General features: G+C 42.6%; 2 protein-coding genes across 2 annotated transcripts; both read left to right on the top strand.

Annotated features, from left to right (window-relative positions):
* The first annotated feature begins 2,000 nt into the window (after positions 1-2,000).
* On the top strand, positions 2,001-21,858 carry LOC128426186 (polycystic kidney disease 1 like 1). Its single transcript, XM_053413055.1, has 51 exons — positions 2,001-2,550; positions 2,656-3,084; positions 3,521-3,689; positions 3,877-4,116; positions 4,831-4,963; positions 5,044-5,247; positions 5,481-5,662; positions 5,744-5,947; positions 6,452-6,615; positions 6,714-6,878; positions 7,281-7,499; positions 7,872-7,943; positions 8,023-8,178; positions 8,256-8,333; positions 8,907-9,049; positions 9,441-9,561; positions 9,642-9,768; positions 9,890-10,088; positions 10,215-10,271; positions 10,356-10,715; positions 10,796-11,030; positions 11,399-11,529; positions 11,672-11,823; positions 11,939-12,039; positions 12,291-12,489; positions 12,588-12,671; positions 12,793-13,000; positions 13,144-13,250; positions 13,393-13,492; positions 13,575-13,703; positions 13,785-13,958; positions 14,045-14,231; positions 15,112-15,200; positions 15,292-15,563; positions 15,618-15,722; positions 15,814-15,898; positions 16,017-16,193; positions 16,282-16,400; positions 16,506-16,616; positions 16,711-16,819; positions 17,016-17,084; positions 17,610-17,782; positions 17,891-18,125; positions 18,264-18,368; positions 19,035-19,169; positions 19,496-19,630; positions 20,193-20,414; positions 20,538-20,699; positions 21,078-21,245; positions 21,331-21,368; positions 21,458-21,858. The coding sequence occupies exons 1-51, from the start codon at positions 2,001-2,003 to the stop codon at positions 21,777-21,779; spliced, it is 8,610 nt and encodes a 2,869-aa protein (XP_053269030.1). The 3' UTR covers positions 21,780-21,858.
* Positions 21,859-22,308: 450 nt separating this feature from the next.
* On the top strand, positions 22,309-27,306 carry pdia4 (protein disulfide isomerase family A, member 4). The gene is made up of 10 exons (XM_053412076.1): positions 22,309-22,610; positions 23,704-23,878; positions 24,100-24,305; positions 24,415-24,553; positions 24,662-24,867; positions 25,180-25,338; positions 25,610-25,761; positions 25,883-26,039; positions 26,163-26,396; positions 26,618-27,306. The coding sequence occupies exons 1-10, from the start codon at positions 22,535-22,537 to the stop codon at positions 27,031-27,033; spliced, it is 1,920 nt and encodes a 639-aa protein (XP_053268051.1). The 5' UTR covers positions 22,309-22,534; the 3' UTR covers positions 27,034-27,306.
* The last annotated feature ends 48 nt before the right edge of the window (positions 27,307-27,354 follow it).

The following is a 27,354-nucleotide window of genomic DNA, read 5'->3' as shown; positions in this document are numbered from 1 at the left end:
AAGATGACAAACTCTGATTGTCAGAACATAACAATGGTATGTAGGATTAAAAATATTACTATATGATGATATGTTTGAAAGAACGGATCATTTAATACATAAGTAATAAATGCATGATTGATTTTTAACAGTCTAAAATGAACCAACTCCATTATCAGACATACAAGAAGCAAATTTGGTAATGGTGGCTTTAAATGACAGCAATGTTCAACTAGTGAATTAATCATTTTAATGTCATCCACAAGAAATAACATATTATTTGAACATGAATATTTGAAGATCGAATGTGTTTTTATCCCACTTTCATTATCTGCTTCTCAAAGACTTTTCCCATATCAATGAATCTACGTCCATTTAAGATATAATGATGGTTATTAACATGTAGATTTAATATTTAACAGCAGAATTTGTGAGAATGTTTTTTTTTATTATTAATAAGTTGCAGCTTTCAAACAAAACAGTTGAAACTGAGAGTTTTTTATTAAACTGGAAGCAGCTGTGGTCCTACAACGGAATAAAGATTCATAAGCAGAAGGTTTCTAATGAAACTTGTACTCTGGTTTTATTCAAGTTAAGTTATGTCACCACACTACACTACAGAGGTCAAGGGTCATCGAACATTAGTTAGTTATTAGCTCCGCCTCTTCCTCCCTGAATAAGAGACATAACAAAACTGTGACGCAGCAACAAATGTTGCTGGGTTAAACTTTTTTTGTTGTTGCATTAAATAATGTTCAGGTTTTTTTTTTTTATATGAAAAGTGGAAATATTTGTTGTAATTAACTGCAGACCTGGATCTTTGAAACCGAGGGAGTTCACACAGTGACAGTGAACGTTTCCAGTATCTCTGGATGGACTCAGCAGACAATACATGTTGTAAGTTTTACTGTTTTTCATTCACAAAGCATATTATCCTGACATGGAATTATTGATCATTGATTATTATTGATAAGGCTGGAAATACCATACAATTTATCCCATTGTCAATAAATCCCATGAAAAGAACACAACCAACAATGTTTTTTTTCCCTCGATACTTTCTGGTTTCTTATTGGTTCCTTTAAAAGATGTAAATTATTTAAAGCAGGTCACAAAAAATATAATTACTACAATTTAGTTAAAATAGCTGCTGCAGTTCTTAGCAAATGGTACTCAAACAGGACTAAATAGGGCTTTTTTGAGGGGGACTATTTTCAGATGTGTATTAATACACATTTTAATGCATTGCCAAGAATTTACTGCAGCAGGACAGAGTTACTGGACTGGATCAAAATATACTACAGTGTCCATCTTCATTTGATTTCTTAATTTAGGGACATGTGACCAAGTGCAAGAATGTAGCTTATTGTTAGTGGTTTAAAATAGTGTTTTAATTGTGTAGACTATAAATAAAGATGGACGAAGTTTCTCCACTTCCTGCCACTTTCCAGAAATAAAGATACAAATATACCGGATACGAATGCTGCCATCTTGCACATTTGGAGCCAGTGTCTTTGCAGTAGTGGGGGAAGGAGCTGTGGTATCGAGGTCCCATCGATACACAAGCTCAACCTATTGCGAGTCAGTCGCAGCTGTCAATCACAATGTTTCACCCCATTTTTAAAGCATCAAATGACAAATTCGTATTTATCGGAAAAATAACCACTTTGAACCAACAGTGCGATTATATTTACAAATATATTTATCATTTACTCTGATCTTTTAGTTATTTTAGAATCCAATTGGAGGAGGCACTCAATCAATTAAATGTTAGTTTTAGCTTTGTTCGTGGGATTTATCCACAATAGCAAAAATATCAAGTGGAATAAGTTTGATCTTTTTTTCAGTTTTCCCATTCCTGTGTGTGTTTTTGTGCTCATTGTTTTCTGGTAACATTACGTGGACGTGTCCTCCTGCAGGCGGTTGTGACTCCTGCTGTTTCTGACCTTAAAGTGAATGTTTGGAGGAATCCTCTGAGAGCTGGAGCGAGCGTCTCTCTGGATGTGGAGCTGTTCACGACCATGAAGCACCTGCTCGTCCTCAACCTCACGCTCACTGCCGAGTACGAGCGCAGCCACGAGAGCGACGACAATAACAATACGAAAATTGACAATAACAGCCGCAGCAACATGGATAAGGATGAAACCCAGAGTCACACAAGCAAAATCACCGACTGGAGAAACAGCACTGATCGAGACTGTAACCATGGCAACGGCATTCATGAGCCAGATCTCCATCAACACCACGGTGATTTTTATTGTCATGATGGCTCCCCCTCCCCCTCCCCCTCCAACCCCCATCACTCCATCCCTCTCCACCTCCTCCACGCCCCCGATCAGTCCAGCTGCCGTCTGCACCTCCATCTCCTCTGCCGCCTCCCCCCCACAGCAGGACAGTATCACCTCACGGCGTCTGTCTTCTCCGCTCGTCATCCTTCGTCAGTGCTGCGCTCCACTGCTTCGCCTCAGGCCTTCAAGGTGTATGAGCAGATCTGTGCCCTGAGGCCTTCTGGGAGCTGGACGTCAGCCGCTCAAACGCACGTACAGTTCAGCCTGGAGGTCGTCAGCCAAGGTGGCCGCATGGGGTCGAGAGTAATTTGGACTTTTAGTTTGGATAATAAAGTTGTAATGAACAGGACAACAGAGAAATGGCTCATAAACGTGTCTCTTGCATTAGCCGGGCGTTATGATGTCACAGTTGAGGCTTTGAACCCAGTCAGCCGGGCCTCATTCCAAACACACATCCTGGTTCAGGATCCCGTTGGAGAGCTGGAGTTGAGCGTTCCACATGTGATCAGAACAAATCAGAAACAGGCGGTTTTATTTAGCGTCGCAGCAGGATCAAACGTGACTGTGTCTCTGCTGGTCAACGGAACCTTACTGTACAGAAACAGCAGCTACGCCACAGGAGAGGAGGCGGCAGAGGTTCTGCTTTTCGACCGAGCCGGGACATTTCCGTTTGAGCTCAGAGCCGAGAATCAAGTGTCTTCTCGAAACAAGAGCGTCAGAGTGTGTGTTGAGGAAAACAGGAAGTCGTCACCACAAGTTACAGTTGATCCAGACTGGGAACAACCCAACAGTCAAATTCCCAGCCTCGGAGACAATGGTAAGTGTTTTTAACTGAGCACTGCAAAAAATAATAAAAAATCAAATAAATAGGAATTATCAGGCATTTTAAATAAGAAGTTTGGCTTTTATATCTCGTAAATATTTAAAATATATATTTTTTAATTACGAGATCCGCTATTTTTCAATATTTTCCTTGATTTCTTAGAAAATAATTCATGGATTTTTGATAAAGAAAAATGGCATGTCTAGGGGACTGCTATTAATGAGTTTGTGCAATTTGGTGCTGATTCAAATAAAAATCTGAATCTATTGAATTTAAATGTGGTTTCATGAGTCATCACTTACAGCGGTATTTTAAAATTCTCTATATATTAAAATCGATATATATATATATATATATATATATATATATATATATATATATATATATATAAATAACATTTTGAACATGTGTGATATCTGTTTTGTTCTAGCAGTGCGGATCTATGCAGAAAAGCCGGCTTATCCCACGAACACAGATGTAACCTTCGTGGCTGTGGCTGATGCACCAGAGCCTGTGGAGTTCATGTGGCACTTTGGAGACTCCATGTCAGTCAGAACTACCTCGAGAACCGTCACCAAAAGATACAACAAACCCGGCAGGTACGAGTCACAGAGAAGATATTTGAGTGTTTCCTTTTTTAATTGTAATACTGAGATTCAATTAAGATTATTATATGTATATTGTATGTATCAGTTATGCTTTTAAATGTGTCTTACCTATCAGGTTAAGAGCTTGTGCACAGACATGAATAAAACTACTCACAAGTCAAACCTCTCTTTATTGTAGGTTTGATGTATTTGTGGAGATGTCTGCTGGTCAGGCATCCGTCACCTCTGACCTGCTCCCTCTGGTGGTCCAGAGAGCGGTGAAGCTCAACAGGCTCGTCCACCAGGCCTCGGTGCTGCAGAATCAGATGGTAACACTGAGCTGCCGGGTCAACGTGGGCACCGACCTCACCTTCCACTGGAGCTTCGGGGACGGCTCATCCAGGCTGGGACAGAGCACGGAGCAGCACGTGTTCCACAGGTGAGCCACAGAGTTTCACTTGATTTTGATGATTACATGGACCACTTTCATTCTCATGTAAATCAGAAACATCTATCAATTTCAATATTCATATGTAAAATTGTTCAATTCCTTAAATCCATCTCTCTATAAATTATCATAATATTTTTGAGAATTGCCAACAGCATTCATATAATGGCCAAACAGAAACAAGCAACCCTCCACAGTCAAATTCACACCTACAGGCAATTTAGTCTCCAATTAACCCAACGTGTTTGGATTGTGGGAGGAAGCCACAGTACCTAGTGAAAAACATGCAAACACCACAGGGATAAACCCTGGTTAGAATCCAGAAGCTTCCTGCTGTGAGGCACAGTGGCAATAACCAATGTACCACCACGCCGCCCAATCTTGAATTCCCTCTCTTTTAATGAACCTAAATAATTCACTTTTTTTTTTTTTAAAGAGCACAGATTTGGCCACAGAAGTAAATCTTCAATGGCCAATAGTGACCAATTTGTTTCTAAGCTCTTCAATTCCACGTGCAGAAGTGTCCTTGGGCAAGATACTGAACCCCCAAAATTGCCCCTGACATTTGATAGATATGTATAGTATGAATGTGTATGAATGTGTGAATGGCAAAACTATACTGTGAAGGCTAGAAATAAATACAGCCCATCACTGCATTGTGTGTTTGAGCCTGTGAACATTCACTGGATGTGCTTCTCTTTGCAGAACAGGGGAGTTCAGAGTCGAGGTGACCGCCTCTAACCTGGTCAGCTCCGCCTCTCTGAGCAGTCACATCTTTGTTGTGGAGCGACTGTGTCAGCCTCCATCAGTCAAAAACATGGGTCCTCCCAAACTACAGGTACATCACCAGCAGGGGTGTAGCCTCAGAAACATGCAAAGGCAATGTAGCTTAAACATAAAAGCCTCCTCTATTTCTAGGTGCGTAGGTTTGAGGTTATCCGTCTGGGGGTGACCTACGAGACTGAAATTGACTGTGACACATCAGGAGGCCTTCAGTACACCTGGACTCTGTTGGACTCTGCAGGCCGGAGTATCCGTCTGCCACACACAGACACACACAGACAGAGTCTCACACTGCAGAGCCACCTCCTGCAGTACGACACCTACAGCGCCACAGCCAGGGTGAGTAGCTGAGCACTGTCATGCATGGAGGAGGAGGAGTATTTTGTTATTAATGTGAAGATATTGTGGTTTGTGATTGTCTTTGTGTAGCTGATGGCCTGAAATTAAATTTAAAGCCTGTTTAGAGGGAAAAAATCCTGACAGAGATCTGTACTTTGAGTAGAAATGAAATTTGGATATGCATTAATTGTACTTTTACTTGAATTGACTCCAAATCCTTAATTTCTCTGCAGGTCCAGGTCATCGGTAGTGTTGTGTATAGTAACTACAGTGTGAGGGTTCAGGTGATGCCGAGTCCTCCTGTGGTTTTTATCCAGGGTGGCACCAACGTCTTCATTAACAGCGGGAACACCACCCTACTAACCCTGGACGGGCAGAGATCTTACGACCCCGACTTCCCCATGAACCTGCTCAGGTAGAAACTGCGACAGAAACAGAAAAATATTTGATCTGTGCTCATTTGGAAGTTTTCTAACATCTTCTTATTCTCTTGTAGCTACAGCTGGACATGCAAACCACTCAGCTCCATCAGCACCTCCTGTTTCAACCAACACATTGCTGCCTCCTCGCCCGTGCTCACTGTTCCTCATGGTTTCTTAAAACGTGACTTTGACCAGTTCCAGTTCACGCTCACCGTACGCAGCGGGGAGCGCTCAGCTTCTACAGAGACCTTCCTCACAGTCAAACCAAATCTGATTGGGTGAGTTATAAATACTCACTGTGACCCAAGTGTATTTATGGATGTGACTGATTGAACTGGAAAACCTGTGCCATTCATAGTTAAATCTAGAATCTGTGCTCTGATTGGATACGGCAGCAACATTTATTTGGCAAAGATAAAAATAAAACATATAAATGTTTGTTATTCTCATCATAATTACTGTTATTACTTGGTAAAGTTGATGATTCAATTGTTCTGAACTATTTGGATCAGGAGAGACAAACAAGAATGAGTTAATTGGAATAAAATCCAACTTATTATGAACTACCTGGACACTCAGAAGAGCCTGTACCACCGCCGAGGGCCAACGGTATCCTTATGACACCATGTTTAAATTTACAAGATCTTTTTATTTGGATCTGCACCAAATTACACATACTCGTTAATATCAGTCCTTCAAAAAATTTGAAAAAAATCTCTTTCACTGAGCTTCTGAGGTCACCAGATGATTTATTATGAGTTATGTCAATGTTTCCAAACCAGGAAGTTGTCCGTTTCCTGCCCTCGTTGCCAGGGCGACCAGGTGAACTGGGATCAGTGGTTCTCTGTCGACACCGGGTGTGAAGCCTGTGATGTTTCCCTCGCTCACATCACATACACCTGGAGTCTGTTCCTGGTCGACGCCTCCTCCAGACCTGTCATAGAAGGTGGAAGAAGAGCATCCTTAAAACTATTTACATTTCCAGTGTTTTATTAACAAAAAATAGACTTTATCTTTATTCTATTCTAAACTGTTTTATTCCAGTGCCATTTTGTTCCACAATGGATCTCGGTGCTCCCTCCAAAATCACCGAGGATCAGACTGCTGAGACGTCCACCCTGAGTCCGTCTGACACATCACACGACGCCCGACCTGATCTCAGGACGCGGAGAATTGGAGTGAGAAGGCAATATCTCGGCCTGACTGACGGTGGGTTAAACAAAGCTGGTGTGTTATTAAATACACTGAAGTTTGTGGGATAGAAAAGTGGAGCCCCAGAGTCTGATTTGAGTCTGATTTGAGTCTTCAGATCAGATGTATCACTCCTTCACTAAACCTGACTTCTTCTTTTCTTCAGATTCCCAGCACGTCACTCCTGTCAGCACAGGAACAGCCGGTTCAGGTTGTTTGGAATATATTTCATTTCATCCTGATGCCTACTTAGAAATGAAACTTACTTTGAAATATTCCAAGATGTGTTAAAACATTGCAAAGCTTTGAGCCCTGGACATCAATGTTAACATAAATAAAAATAATAGAATGCAAAGTTAAAGTAACTGTAAAAATGGATCGTTTATGAATTATTTAACATCTTCCTCACTTTATCTCCAGGAGAGGAGCCCTCCTATCATTCCCCAGGAGAGTTTCCCTCTGGCGAGCATCACCCCTCCACTGACTACCCGCCACTCACCCTTGACAGCAGCAGAGACCTATATTCAGAGCAGTTTGGCCAAAGGGACATTATCAGTGAATTCCCAGTTGACACCGACGCCTCTGCTGAGTGGGAGTTTTCTTTTCCTGTCCTGGAGGCGGGAGACATGGGAGATCAAGGTGAGAAAGAAATGAAGTAAGACTGAAACATTAGAGCCGAATGAGGCAAAGCAAGGACTATTCAAAGCACTTTCACATTACACTATTCTTTCATAAAAAAAATTTCAATTGGATTTTAAATTTTTACATGCAATTTAAAAATTAAAATTTGATGTATTCTTCACAGATGTGATTACAAAACAAAAGCCTTTGACGAAGCAAGGGAAACACATATAGCGGTACATTAAAAGAGAAAAACAAATAAATTCTTGTTTAAAAGAAAACTGTATCGCTTCTAGTTGTACAGTACATTCAGAATGGTGCTTTATAAATAATATTCAAATTTTCATATACATGGTCTGTGAGCATGCCTTAAAGCTGAGTCTGTTACAGAGTCAGATTACGACGTCCACTCCCCACATGCAGAGGAAGGAGATCCTGGGAGCTCTGCAGGAAGACCCACAGGTGCCATACACATCTTTGTTTGACCTTTGGAGTTACTACCAGTGTGAGATGTTGTGTACTTACTCGTGTGTGTTCCCAGGTTTGGATGGTGAAACATTCAGTCCCGCAGAGCATGAATCTGAGGGCAGTAATCTGGTGGTTTCCAGACCCTCTGTCCTGATCCAGGAGCCAACTTTACTTGATTTGCCCCGAGACCCAGTGGACGGAGACGTTTTCAAGTCCTACACTTACACAGGTGTCTTATTTAAGAAACTTGCCCACACACATTCATTCTCTGTGTCACTCTGTATCTTAAATAATCTTTCTCTGTAGGAATTTCCTCCTCGACGCTCAGGGTCAGACCCTTCAGTCTGAGGCCGGGGAGCAGATACATGTTGGAGGTCACAGCCAGTAAGTTCCACCAAAGTGTTTTTAACAAAGAACCATGACAGACCGAACACACGGAACTCGAGCATTAAACATGAACTTGAAAGTCAGATTCTGTAAAGTCCAATATAAATCTTTAATCTGTCATAATCAATCAGGATGAGCCGGATCCGATCCTAAATTGAAACAGTTCTTCCTTGGGTCAGGCTCCACCTCCCCACAAGATGTCTCTGATATCAGTTTAGTTTATCTAACAAACTAACAAATGCAAAAGAAAACATACAAGTCTTTCTTCTCTTAGACAGAGGATCTTATTTGAGTAGGTGGTCCTTCAGTGTAGTTTCTAAAAGAATGTGACCATATGCGGCCCAGACCACCTCCACATGTGGTTCGAGTGATCAGATCTAAATGCGTCTTGGTGCGTTCACATCTGCTCTTAAAGCCCAGGACACGTGTTCATGCCAGGTATGAACTGGGCGAGAGGTGAAACTCTCACCAACATGCAGTCCGCCTTGATTTATTTTCCCATTGATATTTAAAAGGATGAAAGTGAAAATCTGGTGATAATCCCATCTGCCTGTTGCCTGTGTTGCTCAGAATGTCGGAACAGTGTTGTCGGCCGGACTCAGCTGTTCTTGAAAACCAAGCCTGCTCCGGAGGACGTGAAGTGCCAGGTGCAGCCGGTCAGAGGGACGGAGCTACACACACACTTCAGCATCTTCTGCACGTCAGGGAAAGAGGTGCCTGCTGTCACACACACACACACACACTAAAACACACACGCTCGCACTCAAACACGCACACACACACAAACTAAACAATCTCTAATTCATCACACTTAAAGATTCTCCTGAATGAGTGTTTTAGTTTCTTGAAAAAAAAACATAGCTACAGTTTCTAACTCTATCTTGTGATATTTATAACTGAAAAAAATGGGAAAACCTTTTCTTGGAAATTTGGCTTCATTCAATAATTCATGGTTACATCTCAATTCAGTCCCACTTTTTCTGGACTTTATTCGTCATTTTAATAATAATGACAATTAAAGATTTATATAAACATTTTTCTACCCGGCTTTGTTTTCTTAAATTGTGCCCTGCATATCAACCGTGTGTGTGTGTGTGTGTGAAGGATCTACTGTATGAGTACAGCTTCAGTGTGGGAGGCAGACCCCGTAGGGTGCTGTACCAGGGGAGAGATTTCCAATACTACTTCAGCCTTCCTGCAGGTGACGCCAGTGATGACTATAAAGGTATAAAACACACACTTTTTTTGGACATTTTTTAAGATTTCCTACCAACTAAGTAAAATATTTTGTTGTTGTTTCCGTAGTAACTATTTATACTGAAATCCGAAGCAGCACATATGGGACGTCCACTAAACCTTGTCCCGTCAGCGTCCGAGTCCAGCCAAGCTTCCTCAGAGACACATCCTCCCATCAGGACCCTGACCTCGAGCTGTGAGAATAAAAAAACACCAGGTCCTCACATCACATGAGGATTCAAAGAATTTTAGAACTTTAGAATTTGTTTTGTTTGTGTGCAGAACATTGTTGTGTATCAGTAACTCTGTCTCTCCAGGTCAGCGGCAGGTCTGAGGAACCTGTCGGCTCTGCTGCAGCTGGGGAACAGTCATGAGGTTCGTAACTACGTCAGTGTTCTCTCCACCGTCCTGAACAGACTCAGTCTGGACGCCGAGATCAACACACATGCACAGAGACTCATCCGCAACGTGCTCATTTGCACAGTGTTTGAGCTCGAGAGCGGTACAGCGGAACAGGTACACACACACACACACACACACACACAGACTTACACTGGACTTTGAACAAATAACCTCTTAATCTCCTTCTCTGTTTGTGTCTTTAAACCACACATATTTAACAACATGTGATTAAATCCACAGGAGTCAATGATCGACAGCATCTGCATTTTAAAAGACCTTTTACAAGTTTCAAATCAGGTTTGTGGATCATCTTTTATCAGGACAAACAGTCACTAAAATAAAGAAAGATGATGCATTGTTTACTTGTTTTGTTCTGTTTAGGTATCTTTAGCAAGTGTCAGACACGTGACACTTCACATTCAGACCATCTCAGACCTGTTTTTGGAATCCAGCGCTTCACTCCGTTATCATCTGGACCACGAGACCCTCGACTCTCTGCTCGTCCTGCTGTCGTACGTCCTGCAGGCTGCTGTCACAGATCATAGCAACACACCGGAAACACCCAACATGGGCAATATCACACAGGTGCTGGAGTCAGACTCGGTAATTACCATTGCGTCTCCCAGGAGCTGCATACCAGCATCCTCCAGTGTTCCCATCAAACAGGGAGGTTCAATTTCAGCAGAGCAAAGGACACGGCTTGTTGATGATATTCTGCAGACTGCCTCAGACCTGATGCTGGTGAGTGACTAATAAACCAGTTTTGTTCCTTCTCTTTTTTCTACCTCTCCCAACTCTTGTCCTTTCTCTTTAATTTGCAGAAGTACATTTTCTTGCACAAGGTCCAGCAGCACAGAGTCAGCACAGGCCTCATCTCTTTATACGCTGCAAACCAAAACCAAACCTCCACGGTCATCAGCAGCGGCTCAACCACCTTCTACCTGCCTCCCCCCCTGATCCAGCTTTTGTTTGTGCATGGCAGTGGAGCAGCAGAGGGGACGCAGCGGCAGCCATGCGTGCTCAGCGTGTTGACCACGCTCACCCTCAACCCTTACACCTGCGCCCACAGTCCCACTCAGGTGAAAGGCCACTGATATACAGACATTTAAGTTCCTCAGCCGTTTATTACAGCTTCTTTCTTACATTACATTTCATTTAGATGACGCTTTTATCCAAGGATTTATAATCAGTGCAATCAACAAAATCCACAAATTGACAGGATTGGTTTCTGATTGGTTTGTGACATCACAAACTCTGGCTGTTTGGCATTTGGTTACTGCAGTGTTAGGGTGGAAATACTCAGCCATGATGTTGACTGGTTATTTCAACCAAAATATGTTTACTCATATAAAAGACACATTGGGGACATTATAGTTTTTCAGTGGATGGGGACTTGCAGTAAATTGGACGTCAGTCTCTTATTCCCTCTGGTGATTTGCAGCTCACTGGACCAGTGGTTGACTTGAGTCTGTACAAGTGCAGCGGGAGGAGAAAGATCCCTGTCCGTTCCCTCAATCAGCCAATCCACGTCAAGCTGCAGCATCCACCAGGAAACGTGAGTGAAATAGTTTGGACCGGTTGAACAGATGAAAGTTGGTGACCAGTAACGTGATAACATATTAGTTATTAAAGGAAATAATGTATGAAGTGATTGTTGAGCCTAAATTCACCAACTCGTGATCACATCTTTACTGCAGAAGAGCTCCGTGCGTGAGTACGTCCTCCTCCGTAGCCAGGTCAACTACCACAGCTTCAACATCACCAGGGAACATCTGCAGCAGGTCATCCAGCTGAGCGTGGCGTTCACGCCGCCGCCCGACAGAGTGTTTCCCATCATGCTGCTCTTCAGGTAGACTTGGATTATTGTTTTACTGGTATACGCTCGTAGTAACAGCAACGTAATAGCGTAGTTCTTGAGTGAAAGGTAAGAATGCGAGACAAACCAAGATGCTCTGTTGTGACAGGATGTTCGAGAGGCCGACTCCCAGCATGCACCACCTGCACAGGACTCATCACTGGGAGAGCAACAACATACGTATCACTCTGCCCTCGTCCTACCTCAACGGTAAAAGCTTTCTTCTACATCCTGTTGTTTACATCTCTTAAGTGACTGATCATTCCATTAGGTTTATATGAAATGAATCATCCATTCAAACACATTCAATTAAATCCTCATTGTTTGCATGCAGTTGAGAAGTTAAACTAGGCTTGAGGAGATGATAATAAAATATTAATGACTAGTAGTGAGGGGATCAAAAATAAACACATCTGAGAGTTGATGAGTATTTGTGTAACACTCAAATCTCCCACCTCCAGCTGCAGGGGTCGGTCACCTGGCTCTGCTGAATGCTCATTTTGGGAAAGAGCGCAGACACAAGCAGCTGAGTGAAGAGATCAGCTACAGTCTCACTGTGGTCAGCAGTCAATGTTTGACCTGGGATGTCCACCAGGGGGCCTGGACACATCTGGGCTGCAGGACACGGCAAGAAGACACAACAGCTGCTGTCAACTGCAGGTAGGACATGCACATGAGACCTTCACAGAGATAAACAAACACTGACACTGATGATAACCAACATATATTTTTGCTGGTATTTGCTGTTCTTCATTCAGTTGTCACCAGTTGAGGCCTCTGACTGTGGTGCAGCAGCAGATCCACACCAGACATGACACAGCTGATCTGGACCCTTTCCTAAGGTGACCTCATCCTCCTCAGGCCTGAAAGACATATTTAAAGAAACAGAGAGAATACAAATGTTGGGTATTATCTAAACTTGTCATCCTCCTGTGCATCCTCTCTTTCTCTCCATCTCTTCAGTGTGTCCCGAGATCTGACTGTGCTGGTCGTCATGGTGCTGTGTGTGTGCCTGTACATCCCCGGGCTGGTGGCTTGTAAGAGAGCTGACAACGTCTCAGAGAAGAATGGAAGAGTCCATTATCTTTCTGACAACTCTCCATTGGACCCACATCTTTATGCTGTAACCGTCCACACTGGTGTCTGCTCTGCAGCCAATATGAGCGCCAAGGTGACGCCGTCATTTGTTTTTCATTCATCTTCAACAAAAGCTAAACACATATTGTATTTTACTGCACAAAAGTAAAAAGTAAATGTTGGTGGGTGGGTTGGTGGGTAGAGTCCAGTACTTATTTGTGTCTGTACGTTCATCAGGTGTACATGAAGCTGTACGGTGAAGATGGGATCTCACACACAAGAGAATTACAAGTCCCAGGATGCACTCTGTTCAGGAGAAACTCTCAGGACACATTTATACTGAGGTAAAATCCTCAAAAATCTCCCAATTAGATTTTTGAAAAGATACAAAAAGAACAGAATTTCTTAAGGTTTACATATAAAACCAATGATAGTCATTTTACTACTTAATGCTACATAGTGTGATCTTTGTCTGTGACACCACAGTGCAGCAGACAGCTTGGGCTCCGTGCGGAGGGTTCACATCTGGCATGACGGCTCTGGACCTTCCCCGAACTGGTACCTCAAACATATGGAGGTATCTGAGGTAAGGACCACATGCTCTGTGTTTACGGATGTGTTCTGTGTTCGAACCATCAGGATGGCCTGTTTGTCTACTTTTAACCCAGGTGACCAGTGGACATGTTAAGGGACGCGTGTGGCTCTTTGTGGGTCAGTGCTGGTTGGCCGTGAACAAAGGGGATGGCCAGGTGGAGAGAACACTGTGTGTTTGCACCCACGGAATAGGCTTTGCTAAGGTAGAACGCTCATGCACATCTGAACACTCACACTTTTATGTACTCACACATGACCCTGGGTCTCCACCTGTCTGCTTGCAGATGTTGTGCTTTAAATTATCCGACTTCTTGGCCGACTTCCACATCTGGATGTCTGTGTACCGCTGCCCCTGCCCTAGCTTGTTCACCCACACTCAAAGACTCAGTGTGTGTCTGCTGCTGCTGTTGGGGTACGCATGTGTCAACACACTCATCATATCTCAAATGGACGATCAGGTATTTTTCTCATTCAAAGTCAAAGTTCTGAATTTCTTGTATGATCATCTCCTCTACAGCCTTCATTTCTCATCCCTTGTCCACAGCTACCGATGGAGTTGGGTATTCTTGATGTATCCGCTGTCTCTGTGACAACAGGACTGTTGAGTGTGGTGGCAGTGTTGCCTGGAACAACAATGATATCTTTTCTGTTTCGACTGCATGAGGTCAAGCTGACAAGGTCGGGAGCCCAACATGCAAAAGGCAGAAAGACTGAGAATGCTGACTCTGAAGGTGAGGTGTGGACTTATGCACAGAATTGATCCTCTTTCTACAAGTTATATGAACATGAATTTCCTTTTTTCTCAACTTTTCTTCCAAAACACCATTAGAGCTGCAGGTCAACAGTCAATAAGCTCTAACAAACATAAACATGAGCATAAAAATCATTCAACCACACATATATAATACATATAAAAACCTAGAAACGCATTGTTTAGTTAATTATTTGTTTATTTATGAATACTTATTACATTCACTTTGTTTGCTAGCATTAGCATGGCTGTAACAATAGTGATACATTCAAACACCTGTTTATAGGTAAATTAGAATAACAGGGTGATATAACAAACATTACCTGGTTCCCACTACAGCTCGGTGCTCAATAATCCATCAAACTTTACATCAAGTCTTTACAACAAATCTTTACAACAAGTCTTCCACCGGTTAAGAGACAGTCACCTGTGGCATAATCAACTTCCTGTTTCTGTGTATTCTACTTCTTTGGCGGTTAGCAAATCAGCTCATAGGCTCATTACCGCCACCTTCTGGACTGGAGTGTGTAGTCGATTGGTCTCAGACAAAACCAAACTAGAATTTAATTATTTTCTATAGTCCCGTTTCTCTTAAGCAGGTCATTAGAAGATGATGTATATTACTCGATGTCTTTTCTTACCAAATTTATAATGTAATATTTAGCTTTTCGTCTATTAATCTTGATATTAATTCCTCTCTTTGTTCATTATAAACTCATGAAAAAAACCAAAACGTCAATAAAAGGCATTATCAATAAGAGTTACTGACACCAACCTTTATGTATTATTCCAAGTTTGATGAGATTTGTTTTTCTTTTTTTTCGTCGCCCATATTTCATTGTTGTTCTGTCTCTTCACAGATGCCCTTCCACTAAATCACAGTGGGTTCCATCCCTCCTGGAGCCGTGTGCAGCGGTGGATGCAAGAAACCTGGAGGAAGAAATACCAGGTCACTGACCATCCATCTTTTGTTCTTTCTTTTTCTGTGTCTTTGGGCATTTTTCATCCCCGTTCCTCAACTTTCTTTTTCTGTGCTGCAGGGAACAAACTTGCAACCACTGTCCACTGCGATGCTGGAAAATAAAGAACCTGAAAACCAACCAGATGTGATGGTAAGAAAGGACGATGATCCGGCAGTTGAGAGCAGCGTGGGACTAGCGATTCGGAAATTGTCATTCATTATAAAAGGGGAAAAGGATGATAGAGGAACTCTGGGAAAAGAAATTAATCTTTCAAGTGAAAGCAACAAGTTTTGTGGGATCCAGAAAGATGTTTTGTCTGTATGTATGAGAGAGGAAGATCAAGACAAGAAGCCGAAAGGAGATCCTCAAAGAAACCGTTTCCATGTAATGAACAAACTGAACAGGAGAAAAGTTGGACGAGCGTCCCGTTGGTGTCAATCATTGGCCTGGACCCTCTGTCTGCTGCTGTCCCTCTCCTGCCTGGGGCTCTCTGCAGTGCTGGGAATGAGGTAGTAGCCGTTTGATGCCGTTAAATGGATTATTGCTGAAATATATGAGAAATGGATTATTGATTAACTGGGTCTGTGTGTGATTTGTCAGATTCAGCAGCAGCAAAGTTTTGCTTTGGATCCACTCCCTATTTTTCTCCCTGGTTTCTTGCATCTTCTTCATCCAGCCGGCCGCGGTAAATGAATAAACTGTTCTGGCTACATGCATTTTAAATAAATAAATACATATCCATAACCCTACTTTAAAATGAATGGTCTTTGTAATGGAGATATATACTTCTTCTTCTTTTCCAGATACTCACTGTAGCAGTGATCGTCTCCTGTCGGTACAGAAACAGAACCGACTTTCATTCTTTCTCCACAATTAAAGAGTTTGAGATTCAACTGTGCAGCCACAGTGGTGCTAACCGATCAGAGGAGCAGTTCAGGCCTCCTGCTTTCCCTCAGGACACAAGCTCATCCCTCAACAAGGTAACAACCACAATCTATTTACTTATTTACTTCTGTTTTGTTATTTTCCACTGAAACATCCAGTCAACTTTGTCTGATTTATTGACAGCTGCTTGCTGCTCGTCAGCGAGCTCGCTACCTGCGTCTTGTGCGGCCGCCGGCTCCGGCAGAGCTGAGGAGAAGTCGTGGGAGGAGAAGAAGAGAGACTCTCATCAATGACACTCTCAGGTGTGTGTGTATGTGTGTGTGTGTGTGTGTGTGTGTGTGTGTGTGTGTGTGTGGTTGGCCACCTATCTACAAGAAGAATTATTCATTTTTTCCTTTGTCTTCCAGGGATTTGTTCATCTGTGTCTCCATGATCGCCCTGATGCTGTGTGTAACATATGGCAGCTCATTCAGTCACCATTATCATCTCAATAAAGCTGTCAGAAAACAGTTTATACGGTAACACACACAAACACACACACAGAAACACACATGCACTCTCTTTGTCTCTAAAACATCTCAAACACTCCAATCGTTTTTTCTCTTTCAACAGGAATGCTGATAATGACTTTATGTCCATAAGAACACATGAGGACTGGTGGAGGTGGACAGAGACCAGCCTGCTCAATCTGCTGTACAAGAATGCATCAACAAAAACTCAGGTAAAAAATGACTCAAACATCTTAAGACAATCGTTTGCGTGTGAGCTGGTGAAACAGTTCTGCTCTCAATCTGTCAGGAATTGTTATTTAGCTCGACCATGTGTGCAAATCTATTCTTACTTATTAAAAACGGTAAAAGATCATATTCTATACTTTATCAATATAAATCCCAACCTGATGGTGTGGTGTCATTCAGCAGTCACACATCCTGATGGGAGAGCCAATCCTGTGGAAGTCAGAGGCATCGAGCTCGTTCCAGGAGCAGGTACATAATAAAAAGAGGGATGTGACCTCATGAAAAATATAGTGATGACATAATGATTTAAAAAATGTACACAGTGAAAGTGATGGTGATAATGTTCATTCCACAATAAATAAATTATGTTATATTATATGTTTTATAACAGCAGTTTAAGAAAAAGCATCCAGATCAGTCTGGACTTGACTTGTATTTCACTGATTTCAAGCTAATAATAAACTAAATGCCATTTACTAAATATCTTTCACCACCCCTTCCTGTAGGGGGCACTCTTTCACAAATATACAAATGAGTCTACCGGTGGATTTCATGTGCTTTCAATGTAGAGTGTATCCACATACTGAGTATTTAGTTTTAACATCAAAATCCAGTTTACAAAAGAGCAGCAGCAGTTTTTAGGCTGTGAATGATGATGAATGTGTTTTTTTCAAACGTAGAATATATTACTTTACTGTAACTTTATTGAAGTTATCAAACAATGATATTTTCTGCATTTTATTCAGAGTGTGTGTTCTGTGTGTGACTATTCAGGTTCCCAGGTTGACTTTTATACCAGGACGTCTTCACTCATTCTTCTCAAGGAGCGGAGCATCCACTTACCCTCACTCCATTGTCATGGTTCCCACGGCAACGGCCCAGCAGACATGCGGTGGCCTGGGCTGCTACTCTGGGCCGAGTACTACAATTGGCTTAGGCCACACAAAGTGAGAGTTACACAGACACCCACATGGTGGAGGAGATCTCTGAAATATTTTTTCATAGGAGCAGGTATATTTCGACCCAGTGATATTCAGTGTCATCATCATCATCAGGTCGGACGCCACATCCAAACTGAATCTCCTGCACTCAGGCGGCTGGTTGGGTAGAAGGACGGTGGCCCTGAAGGTCCAGTTCACCTTGTACAGCCCTGCACCCAACTTGTTCACCAGTGTGACCCTGCTCACTGAGCAGAGCTCCACCCGAGTCCTGGTGCCCTCTTCTAAAGTGCAGTCTGTCAGGGTGTACCACACTCCTGCTGTGTGGGACTATGTTGTTATGGTGTGCCAGGTAAAATACTCCATTTCAATTTATTATATATCTTTATAATAGAAATTATAAATTATAAACAAAGAAGGATTCTAAAATATGACACGTTTCTGTCACAAGCCTAAAGGTTTTTTCATGTTTCCTCTTCCTCCCCTCCAGCTCATCTTCCTCCTTCTGTCTCTACTGCAACTCTGTCTTCAAGTTAGCACAGTGAAGCAGCAAGGGCTGATGGGATACTGGAGGAGACCTCGCAACTGGCTAGAAGTATATAAGAAATACAGCACTTATATATTCAATTAGGAAATTTGATGCCACATTCTAGATACTGTCCACTTGATGAAATAACTTTTAATATGTGCACATGGTCTGGCCATCTTCTATATGAAGAAAAATTGTTTGACGACTGTAAAAGCATTTGAAATTGTTTTAATAACTGGGATATTTATACGGAACAAAAATCCTGACAAATCGTGACTGATCATGTTCATCCTCTATTTAAAGAACCAGGCCCCCTGGTGGACATCCCAGGTCAAACATTGACTGCTGACCACAGTGAGACTGTAGCTTACAAAGACTCTTTCATATCAGATGCATAATTCATAACCATAATTTCCATTGGAACCATAACTGTCATTGTTGTATTGTAAGTGTTATTTAAATTACATTTTACAGGCAAAAACAACGATAATAATTCCAAGATATGATCAGGCTTATACAGCTGGAACCCATGCACACACACACTCGGCCCCGCACCGTGCAAACAAGTTCACTGTGACCGAGCTGCAAGGGTAAACTAACCTGTAGCTGTTAAACCAACACACCTCTTAAGTAAACCACACAGAAATAAAAGTATCTGAAGGTCAAAGCACACAGCAGAGGTTTTAATATGAGTGTGAAATAAAGAAATATACCTCCCTCTCTCTTTTTCAGCTCACTCTCCTGACAGTGACCCTCGTGTATTATGTTTATTACATCCATCACTCCGTCATCATCCTGGAGGCTGTGGAGCTGCTGCAGGGACACAGAGGACATGTGGATGTCAGCGTCCTGGCTTCATGGGAACAAGTAAAAAAGAGGCAAAAAACAGAAAGCAGGGAAAGAGATAGATAAGAACCTTCAAAAGCATTTCATTCCTTGTCCTGTTTTAATTTATTATAACACCCATGAAAAATGAAAGGGCCATTTTATTTACAATCATTCTTAGTAGTTTATTGAGAAAACATTTTTCAATTTGTCTAAGGTTTGTTGTTTTTGCTAAACACGCCCTTAATAAATGCACAGGGAGAATCCAACTGTCAGGTCCTGTAGTGTGAGTGAGAGGTCACAATGTAGGTAATTAAAGAGGAGAGCGAGGCTTTCCAGTTACGACAAATGTGTCTCTGTCTCCGCAGGAGGTTCATGCTCTGCGTGGCGTTACACTTTTCCTTCTCACCTTGAAGTGTGTGACTGTGCTGAGCGTGAGCAGGACCTTGGCTTCCTCTGCTGCACTGCTCACTCGCTCCCTCTCTACCCTCCTCTGGCCAACGGTAAACACAAAGAGAAACAGCACAATGTATAAAAGTTTAAACATATTAATAAGTGAACAAGCTAAATAAATATAATCAAATATAAGAATAGTAACGACTTAAAGATAAGGAAATGTAAATAATAGAACCTGACCAATATGGATATTTGGGGGCCAAGGCCGATGCCAATATTGGGGAGTCAAAAATATCCGGTTCTAATATATCGAACATTATACACATATTTACAGTTTAACCAATAAAATGATAAGACAAATACAACTAAATTTATAAAACTGTAATCAAGAATATATATATTTTTTAATATAATGTTAACATAAATTCATACATTTTCTACATTTATTACATAAAAAACATATTTGCACATATCAGCAAACATAAAAAAAGATACTGATGTATCAGTGTAGGACTTATATTGGCCGAACGATATATAGATATATATAATACAGACACTCAATGTCCCTGCAATGCTTATTTCAATATTTTCCCCCTCCTCCTAAATTGTGGATTTGGTTAGATCCTTATGCTAAACTCTTTACACAGACTCACCCTCATATGGTCCTAGTTTTCAGGTCTGATCCTGTTGGTGGCGCTGTCCTGTGCTGGGAATCTTCTGTTTGCACAAAGCTCCTGGGCTTTCAGCTCCCTTCCTCGCTCCCTTCAGACTCTGCTCTGTCACTTCTGGGCTCTCAAACCCAGCAGGAGCCTCCATCGTGTTCTCTCTGGACGAGACTTCCTGTACAGTGGAGCTCTCTATCTGTCTTCCACTGTGGTGTGGACAGCAGGGGTAAATATGTAAAACATGTATATATGCAAAATCAAGGATGTATAGAAAGAAAAATGGCTGCCCGGGCATCAGTGGAATAAAATCTGTCAGAGTCGAGATCACTGTTTTGAGTTTTTGTTGCAGGTTCTCAGTTTGGTGTGCGCTGTGGTCAGAGTTGCCAAAAGATCTCAGAGCAGGTGGGACGTCTTCACCGGGGCAGAATTAGCGCGTTACATCAGACGGAGGATTTCTGAGGTCACTGGGCAGCGTGAACTCAAATGGATCGATGACCACGTGGAGAGCAGAGTGAGGAAGAAGCTGCTTAGGCCTTTAAATCACAATTTCATGAGGTTCACTCTTTGGCTGTGTGAATACATATCACCACATCCTCCCACCTCCATATCCAACCTGATCTTTGACTTTTTAGTTTGATCCATGTCCCATCCACTAACATGGAGGAGCCAGGATTTATGACTTACAGTATACTGGAGCCAGCCGATCTAGGCCCTTTGGTTTCACATATGGGGATCTGGCATGTCGTCCATCTTTTTATACAGTTCATTTAATGTTTGATTTTCCTGGCTACAGACAAACTATATTGATGTAATATCAGTAAATAGACAAACAAGAACCAAAGTGTGTGGAGGGTATTTGATGGACTCTCTGAACTCTTTTGTTTGTCAGACTTACTACCTTGAAGAGTTTGAGAGCCTGGTGGACGAGCTGCTGTTCCGACTCAACACTCTCTCCAACGGTCTGCATCACACGTTTCCTCTGAAAGTCCATCAGGACGCAGTGGAGCAGAGTGCCGTCACCTCACCTGTACAGGAACCCTCCAACACGGACACACAGGTGAGTCAGCCTCATATGTCAAACACGCACCACAGTCACATGCTGTGCCTACACCCACACATACATCTTTGTGTTTCTTTTACAGGACTTTGTGAGAAGACTTGTGGCACAAGAAACAATCAGGTATTTACAATTGTTGTTAACACAATATTTAAATATCATAAATTACAAATGTAGTAATGGTACGTTTTTTTCTGACACTGCATTACCAGGTCCGAGCTTGAGATGCTGCAGCGAGGAGGCCAACGGAGAAATGATCAGTCCTCGGATGTTGTTTTACCATTTGATAATCTGCAGAAAACTGGAGAAAGTCACAAAGAAAATCTAAATGAGAGAAAGCTACAGACTTACTCAACGGGACAAAACTGCTTGTCCCGCCCAGATTCGACATCACTCATCAGGATATGGACAGAAGATGATCTGGAGAAGCAAACACAGACTAAAACTCGGGTGACCCACACAGAGGTGGTGGTGGAGGTTCTGGTGCACGAGGAGCCTGGAAGTTCAGAAAAACAGGAGGGTAGGAAGATGTAGCAGGCTCTTCAGGCTCAGATACTGCAAGTAATTCAAATTATTAAAAGTTTTAAAAGTCTGCATTGTAACGGAAATAAACCCTGATGCTTTATGAGCAGTTAATTACTTTGTGACTGATTAATGAACAATTCATCATTATGGTATATAAATCAAATACAAGCCTTTGTGATCAATAAATGAACATATTTTGTGTTCAAGCTTACAAGACAAAATCATAAAAGCAAGTAAAAAATAGTTTATGTCAAGAAATACATAAACAAGTAAACACATCGCTGTAATAGGGTGACTTAAAAAATAAAAGTAAGTGTGGAGCACAGCCACAACCATTTAAACCTCATACCCAGATAAATAAATAAATAACTAGGTAAAGTAATGATAAAGTTCAAATATTGATCAGATACATCATCCCCGAATAAAAAATGAAAACTATCCAATAACATCCTCCAACGTATGTGACCGAGGAGTTGAGTGGCGACTTGTGATTGGAGGAGGGCCGGCGGGGCGAGCCAATCACAGCGTGGCAAGTCAGACAAGTTGCAGACAGGGGAGGTGGAGTGTGTGACTTCAGACGTGATTAGTTTGTATGTCACACACACACACTGACACACACTGACACACAGAGAGTATTGATCCAGACTGTGGGTCTAACACTTTGATGACATTCAACAACGAGCTAACAGGCTAACAGGCTAAGTTTAATTAGCTCCTGCTTTGTTAACGCGGTTCATCCTCCTCATCATCATCATCTGAGGACCATGAGGAAGGTCGCTCTGCTGCTGCTGCTGCTCCTCGGCGTCGCTCTTCTTGTGACCGTCAGCAGATGTGAAGAAGGTAAAACCGAGCCTCACACAACCACGTCTGTACATGTGAGTTATTACAGTAAAGAATTGTGCGGCTGATATTTTAACCAGTTCCTGGACACGCTCCGCTAGCTCTGTTAGCATGCTAGTTAGCGCACAGGATGGGCTAATGTCAACAGAGCTGCCACACACACGCACTCATGAACACACCATCCTGACCTGACCCCTGCAGATCAGCTTATGAATTCACCTTCTGTGATATAACAGACGTGTCTATGGAGCTGGCTAGAAAACAACGGAGCACTATGGGATTTGTAGTTTTGTTTGTAGTCAGAGTTTTCCAACTTGTAAACACGTTTTCCTTCAAACACAAACACAAAAGATCATCTCAAGATCTTCACTGCGGCTGCACACATCCTATGTTGTGATCACAGATGAGAAACTCCTGCTTTTTTTTGCTTCACTTGCTGCAGAAAACATGGGGCAACACACATTCACACACCTGTAACAAGGACTGTGATGTCCTGGACACAATGTGCACATCTGGATATCAGTCAGTCAGTTCATGCATTGAGATCAAACACAAGTCAACAACTGCACAACTGTCACAAATGCAAATGTATCTTTTTGTTCTCACTCTCGAATCTAAAATCTCAGGGAAATGTGGAACAAAAGTGATTTGTGTACCTGCAGACCCTGGGGGGGCGGGGGGTGCTTTCAGATATGAAACCAGTTCTTGGAGGTTACTGGTGCTTGGCAAGACCAGCTGTTATTTCATCCAACATTTAATTGTGCCCCATATTGACTGAGATATTTGGTGCTAAAGTTCATGTGTGGAGCTCTGTGAGTGAACAAGCAGCATTTGTGGCTCGTGGCTGCAGATTCAAGCCGTTAACTTTTATGTTTCTGATTTGAATATACAGATAAGAAAGTGTGTGAATTTGATTTGCAACATATTTGTGGTAAAATTTGCTGTATTAAAGAATATGAGAAATGTATATGTGGGGGAGAAAACAATCAGTAAATTGCCTTGCCGTGTTAAACAAGCAGCATGATGGTCGCAGCCATATGTCCAAGATTTACTGCTCCTGAAATCAACCTGTATCTCTCTTATTGTCTGTAAGATGCTACAGAGGAGAAGGAGGAGGCCGATGAAGAGGACAGTGATGATGAGGAAGATGAGGATGAAGATGAAACGGAGGTGAAGGAAGAGAACGGGGTGCTGATTCTCAACGACAACAACTACGACACGTTCATAGAAGGGAAAGACACGGTTTTAGTTGAGTTCTATGCGCCATGGTACGTTTTGAAGTTCCCCATCTAAAGATGTTTGCTTTATTCATGTTACACTTTATTCAATGCAATTATTTTTGGTTGCTGTCAAAGTGGTAAGATATAGAGAAGTCAAAAATGAATGGTGCATAGCGGAGGAGCAGAAGAAACTGAAACCATTCCCTATGCAAATTCTGCTGCTTTTTTTCACATCCTCCGTATTTCTGTGTTCCCCTTTAACCGTTTAGGTGCGGCCATTGCAAATCGTTTGCCCCAGAGTATGAACAAATCGCTCAGACTCTCAAGGAGAACGACCCCCCGATACATGTGGCCAAGGTGGACGCGACGATAGCCAGCGGGTTGGCGACCCGGTTCGAGGTGTCGGGCTATCCCACCATCAAGATCCTGAAAAATGGAGAGCCGGTGGACTACGACGGAGACAGGACGCAGAAAGGTAGGAGCAGTTTGTTTCCTGTTGTGAAGCGTCCTCACAACCTTTAGACACAAACTCTGCCGCTTTTGAAAAATCAATAGCACTAATATGTTGACTCTGTTTGCTGCAGCAATTGTGGATCGGGTGACGGAGGTAGCTCAGCCAGGATGGAAGCCTCCACCTGAGGCGACGCTGGTGCTGACCAATGACAACTTTGATGAGACGGTGAACAACGCAGACATCATCCTGGTGGAGTTCTACGCGCCATGGTCAGTCAGACTGACACCTCAGATTCCTTCAGAAGGGCCTTGCTCTTCCATGGAAGTGAGGGTTGAGCACTTAAGATTAATTTTGTACTTCTTATCAATGACCTCCAGGTGTGGACACTGTAAGCGTTTGGCTCCAGAGTACGAGAAGGCGGCCAAGGAGCTGAGCCAGCGCTCTCCTCCCATTCCTCTGGCCAAGGTGGACGCCACCGTCGAGAGCGAGGTCGCCAAACGCTTCGGAGTGACGGGGTTTCCCAGCCTCAAGATCTTCAGGAAGGGCAAAGTGTTCGACTACAACGGACCCAGAGAGAATCATGGTAGGTGTTTCTCTGCTGGATTTTTTTTTTGGGAGGGGATGATCCCACTGACATAAAAGCAGCGGAATTTCATTGTGGCGCTAATCGCCAGCTCTACAATGAAAAGTTAGAGATCTTTTTGTTATGAGAAATTTGAAAAGATATGTTGGTCATTATGAGATGGTGATGTAACAAACTGGACAACGGTGGGCCACCCAGTCTAGATAATTAATGGGGAGGCGTTGCTCAAGTTTGCCTGCATGTCGATCTGTGTGCATATTTCACTTCTGTTCCTCCATCAGCTGAGCTCCACCTCTTTCACTTTCCCTTCAGGCATTGTTGAATACATGGGTGAGCAGGCAGGATCTCCCTCCAAACAGGTCCAGGCAGGAAAGCAGGTGCAGGAGCTCATCAAGGATGGTGACGACGGAGTCATCGTTGGCGTGTTCTCCAGCGACGAGGACGCAGCCTATGAGATCTACATCGAGGCTTGTAAGTTATCCAGCATTTGTTCATGGTTACTGTATGTTCTGTAATAAAGGCCAACAAGATGTCAATACTTTGAGAGGACCTGACCTGTAGTTTTACAGGTATTACTGATATGGACCATTTTACAAAATATCGCAGACATAGCATACATGTGAAATCAAATTTGTGATGGGTTCTATCGCCTTCAGTTCCTTTTATTTTCCTGTTAGAAGTTCCATACTCTCTTTCTTTGATCAGCGGATGTTATTCTCACTGTCTCTCGTCCGTCTGGCAGGTAACGCTCTCAGGGAAGACTTCACCTTCCGTCACACCTTCAGCTCCGAAGTGGCCAAACTGCTCAAAGCGTCACCGGGTCAGGTCGTCATCACTCAGCCTGAAAAGTTCCGCTCCAAGTATGAGCCAGCGTCACACACACTCGCAGTAGAGGTACGAATCTCTATCTCAGTATAAAACCCTCGATTCTGTCTTTTCGGTTTTGAATGTTGATACTGCTTTATCCATATCTCTTGTTCTGAAACTTATGAACTGCATCTTTTTCATTTCATAGGAATCCACATCCGTGTCAGAGGTGCAGGAGTTCTTCGAAAAGCATGCGATTCCTCTGGTGGGCCACAGGAAACCAAGCAACGATGCTAAACGTTACACCAAACGACCCCTGGTGGTTGTTTACTACGGAATCGACTTCAGCTTCGACTACAGGAAAGGTGAGTTTGTTAAAGTGCTGTCTTGGTTTGGTCTCATTTGTCAAATGATTTAAATGTTAATCCAGCATATTTTAACAGCTTTGGACAATTTAACAATCTTTTAATAAATCTCTTTATTTTCAGCTACACAGTTCTGGAGGTCCAAGGTGCTTGACGTGGCCAAAGACTTCCCAGAGTACACGTTTGCCATCGCTGATGAGGAAGACTACGCAGACGAGCTGAAGAACCTCGGGCTGAGTGACAGCGGAGAGGAAGTGAACGTGGGAATTCTGGCCGACGGAGGAAAGAAATTTGCCATGGAGCCCGAGGAGTTTGACTCTGAGGTGCTGAACGACTTTGTTATCGCATTTAAGAAAGGTGAGTGTCGAGTGGTTGCTTTTTTTCTACGCACTTCTGATATAATGTATTTATGTATATATCATGTAAGTGTAATGTAAGAGGCAGATTTTTTATAAAAACATATTTTAACATTTTAAATTGACATTTTGATAAAATGATCACAAAAAAAAAAAAATATCTTTCAGCGTCCAAGTATCTGTTTTTGATTTTTAACATTTGCTACCTCTCTTTTTTCACAGGAAAGCTCAAACCCATCATCAAGTCCCAGCCGGTGCCAAAGAACAACAAAGGACCTGTGAAGGTCGTGGTGGGAAAAACCTTTGACGAGATTGTCATGGATACTCAGAAAGACGTCCTGATTGAGTTCTATGCCCCCTGGTGCGGCCACTGCAAGAAACTGGAGCCTGATTATTTGGCTCTGGGCAAAAAGTACAAAGGGGAGAAGGACCTGGTGATCGCCAAGATGGACGCCTCCGCCAACGACGTGCCAAACGAGAACTACAAAACGGAGGGCTTCCCCACGATTTACTTTGCCCCAAGCAACAACAAGCAGAGCCCCGTCAAACTGGAAGGTGGAGACAGAACAGTGGAGGCTCTGAGTAAGTTTGTGGAAAAGCACGCCACAAAGCTATCACAGCAGAGAGATGAACTTTGAGACGCCTGCTCCTGACCAGTAGCTTAAGAACTCTTACTGTGCTCGGGCAGAGACTTGGAGTCCCCTGAGGGGAGGACCCGGAGGGGAGGGGCCTCTGAGAGGTTAAACGGTGTTACTGAGTTGCTGTGATGATAATCACATTCAATCATCATTTTAGTTTCTGTTCATTCCAAGAGATTCAGCTTCTGTTTCTAAAAGCATGTAAGCACTGTTGAAGATTTAAGTCTTTTTAAATAAAACTGAAATGATGGCGGCTCTTCGTGCCAACACAAAGTGAGACTCTTTTTGTTACTGTGAATGAAATGATACGACAGAAAAGCT

The sequence above is a fragment of the Pleuronectes platessa genome, chromosome 20 (assembly GCF_947347685.1).
Source record: "Pleuronectes platessa chromosome 20, fPlePla1.1, whole genome shotgun sequence".
Taxonomy (NCBI): Eukaryota; Metazoa; Chordata; class Actinopteri; order Pleuronectiformes; family Pleuronectidae; genus Pleuronectes; species Pleuronectes platessa.
Note: the sequence above shows the minus strand (reverse complement) of the source record. Positions and strands in the feature narration are given on the sequence as shown.

Coding starts and splice junctions, on each gene's coding strand:
- LOC128426186 (XM_053413055.1), top strand. CDS start 2,001: ATGAAGCACCTGCTCGTCCTCAACCTCACGCTCACTGCCGAGTACGAG. Junction 5,248..5,480: donor CCTACAGCGCCACAGCCAGG/GTGAGTAGCTGA, acceptor ATTTCTCTGCAG/GTCCAGGTCATCGGTAGTGT. Junction 17,783..17,890: donor ATTGGCTTAGGCCACACAAA/GTGAGAGTTACA, acceptor CATCATCATCAG/GTCGGACGCCACATCCAAAC.
- pdia4 (XM_053412076.1), top strand. CDS start 22,535: ATGAGGAAGGTCGCTCTGCTGCTGCTGCTGCTCCTCGGCGTCGCTCTT. Junction 24,554..24,661: donor GTGGAGTTCTACGCGCCATG/GTCAGTCAGACT, acceptor AATGACCTCCAG/GTGTGGACACTGTAAGCGTT. Junction 25,339..25,609: donor TGAGATCTACATCGAGGCTT/GTAAGTTATCCA, acceptor TCCGTCTGGCAG/GTAACGCTCTCAGGGAAGAC.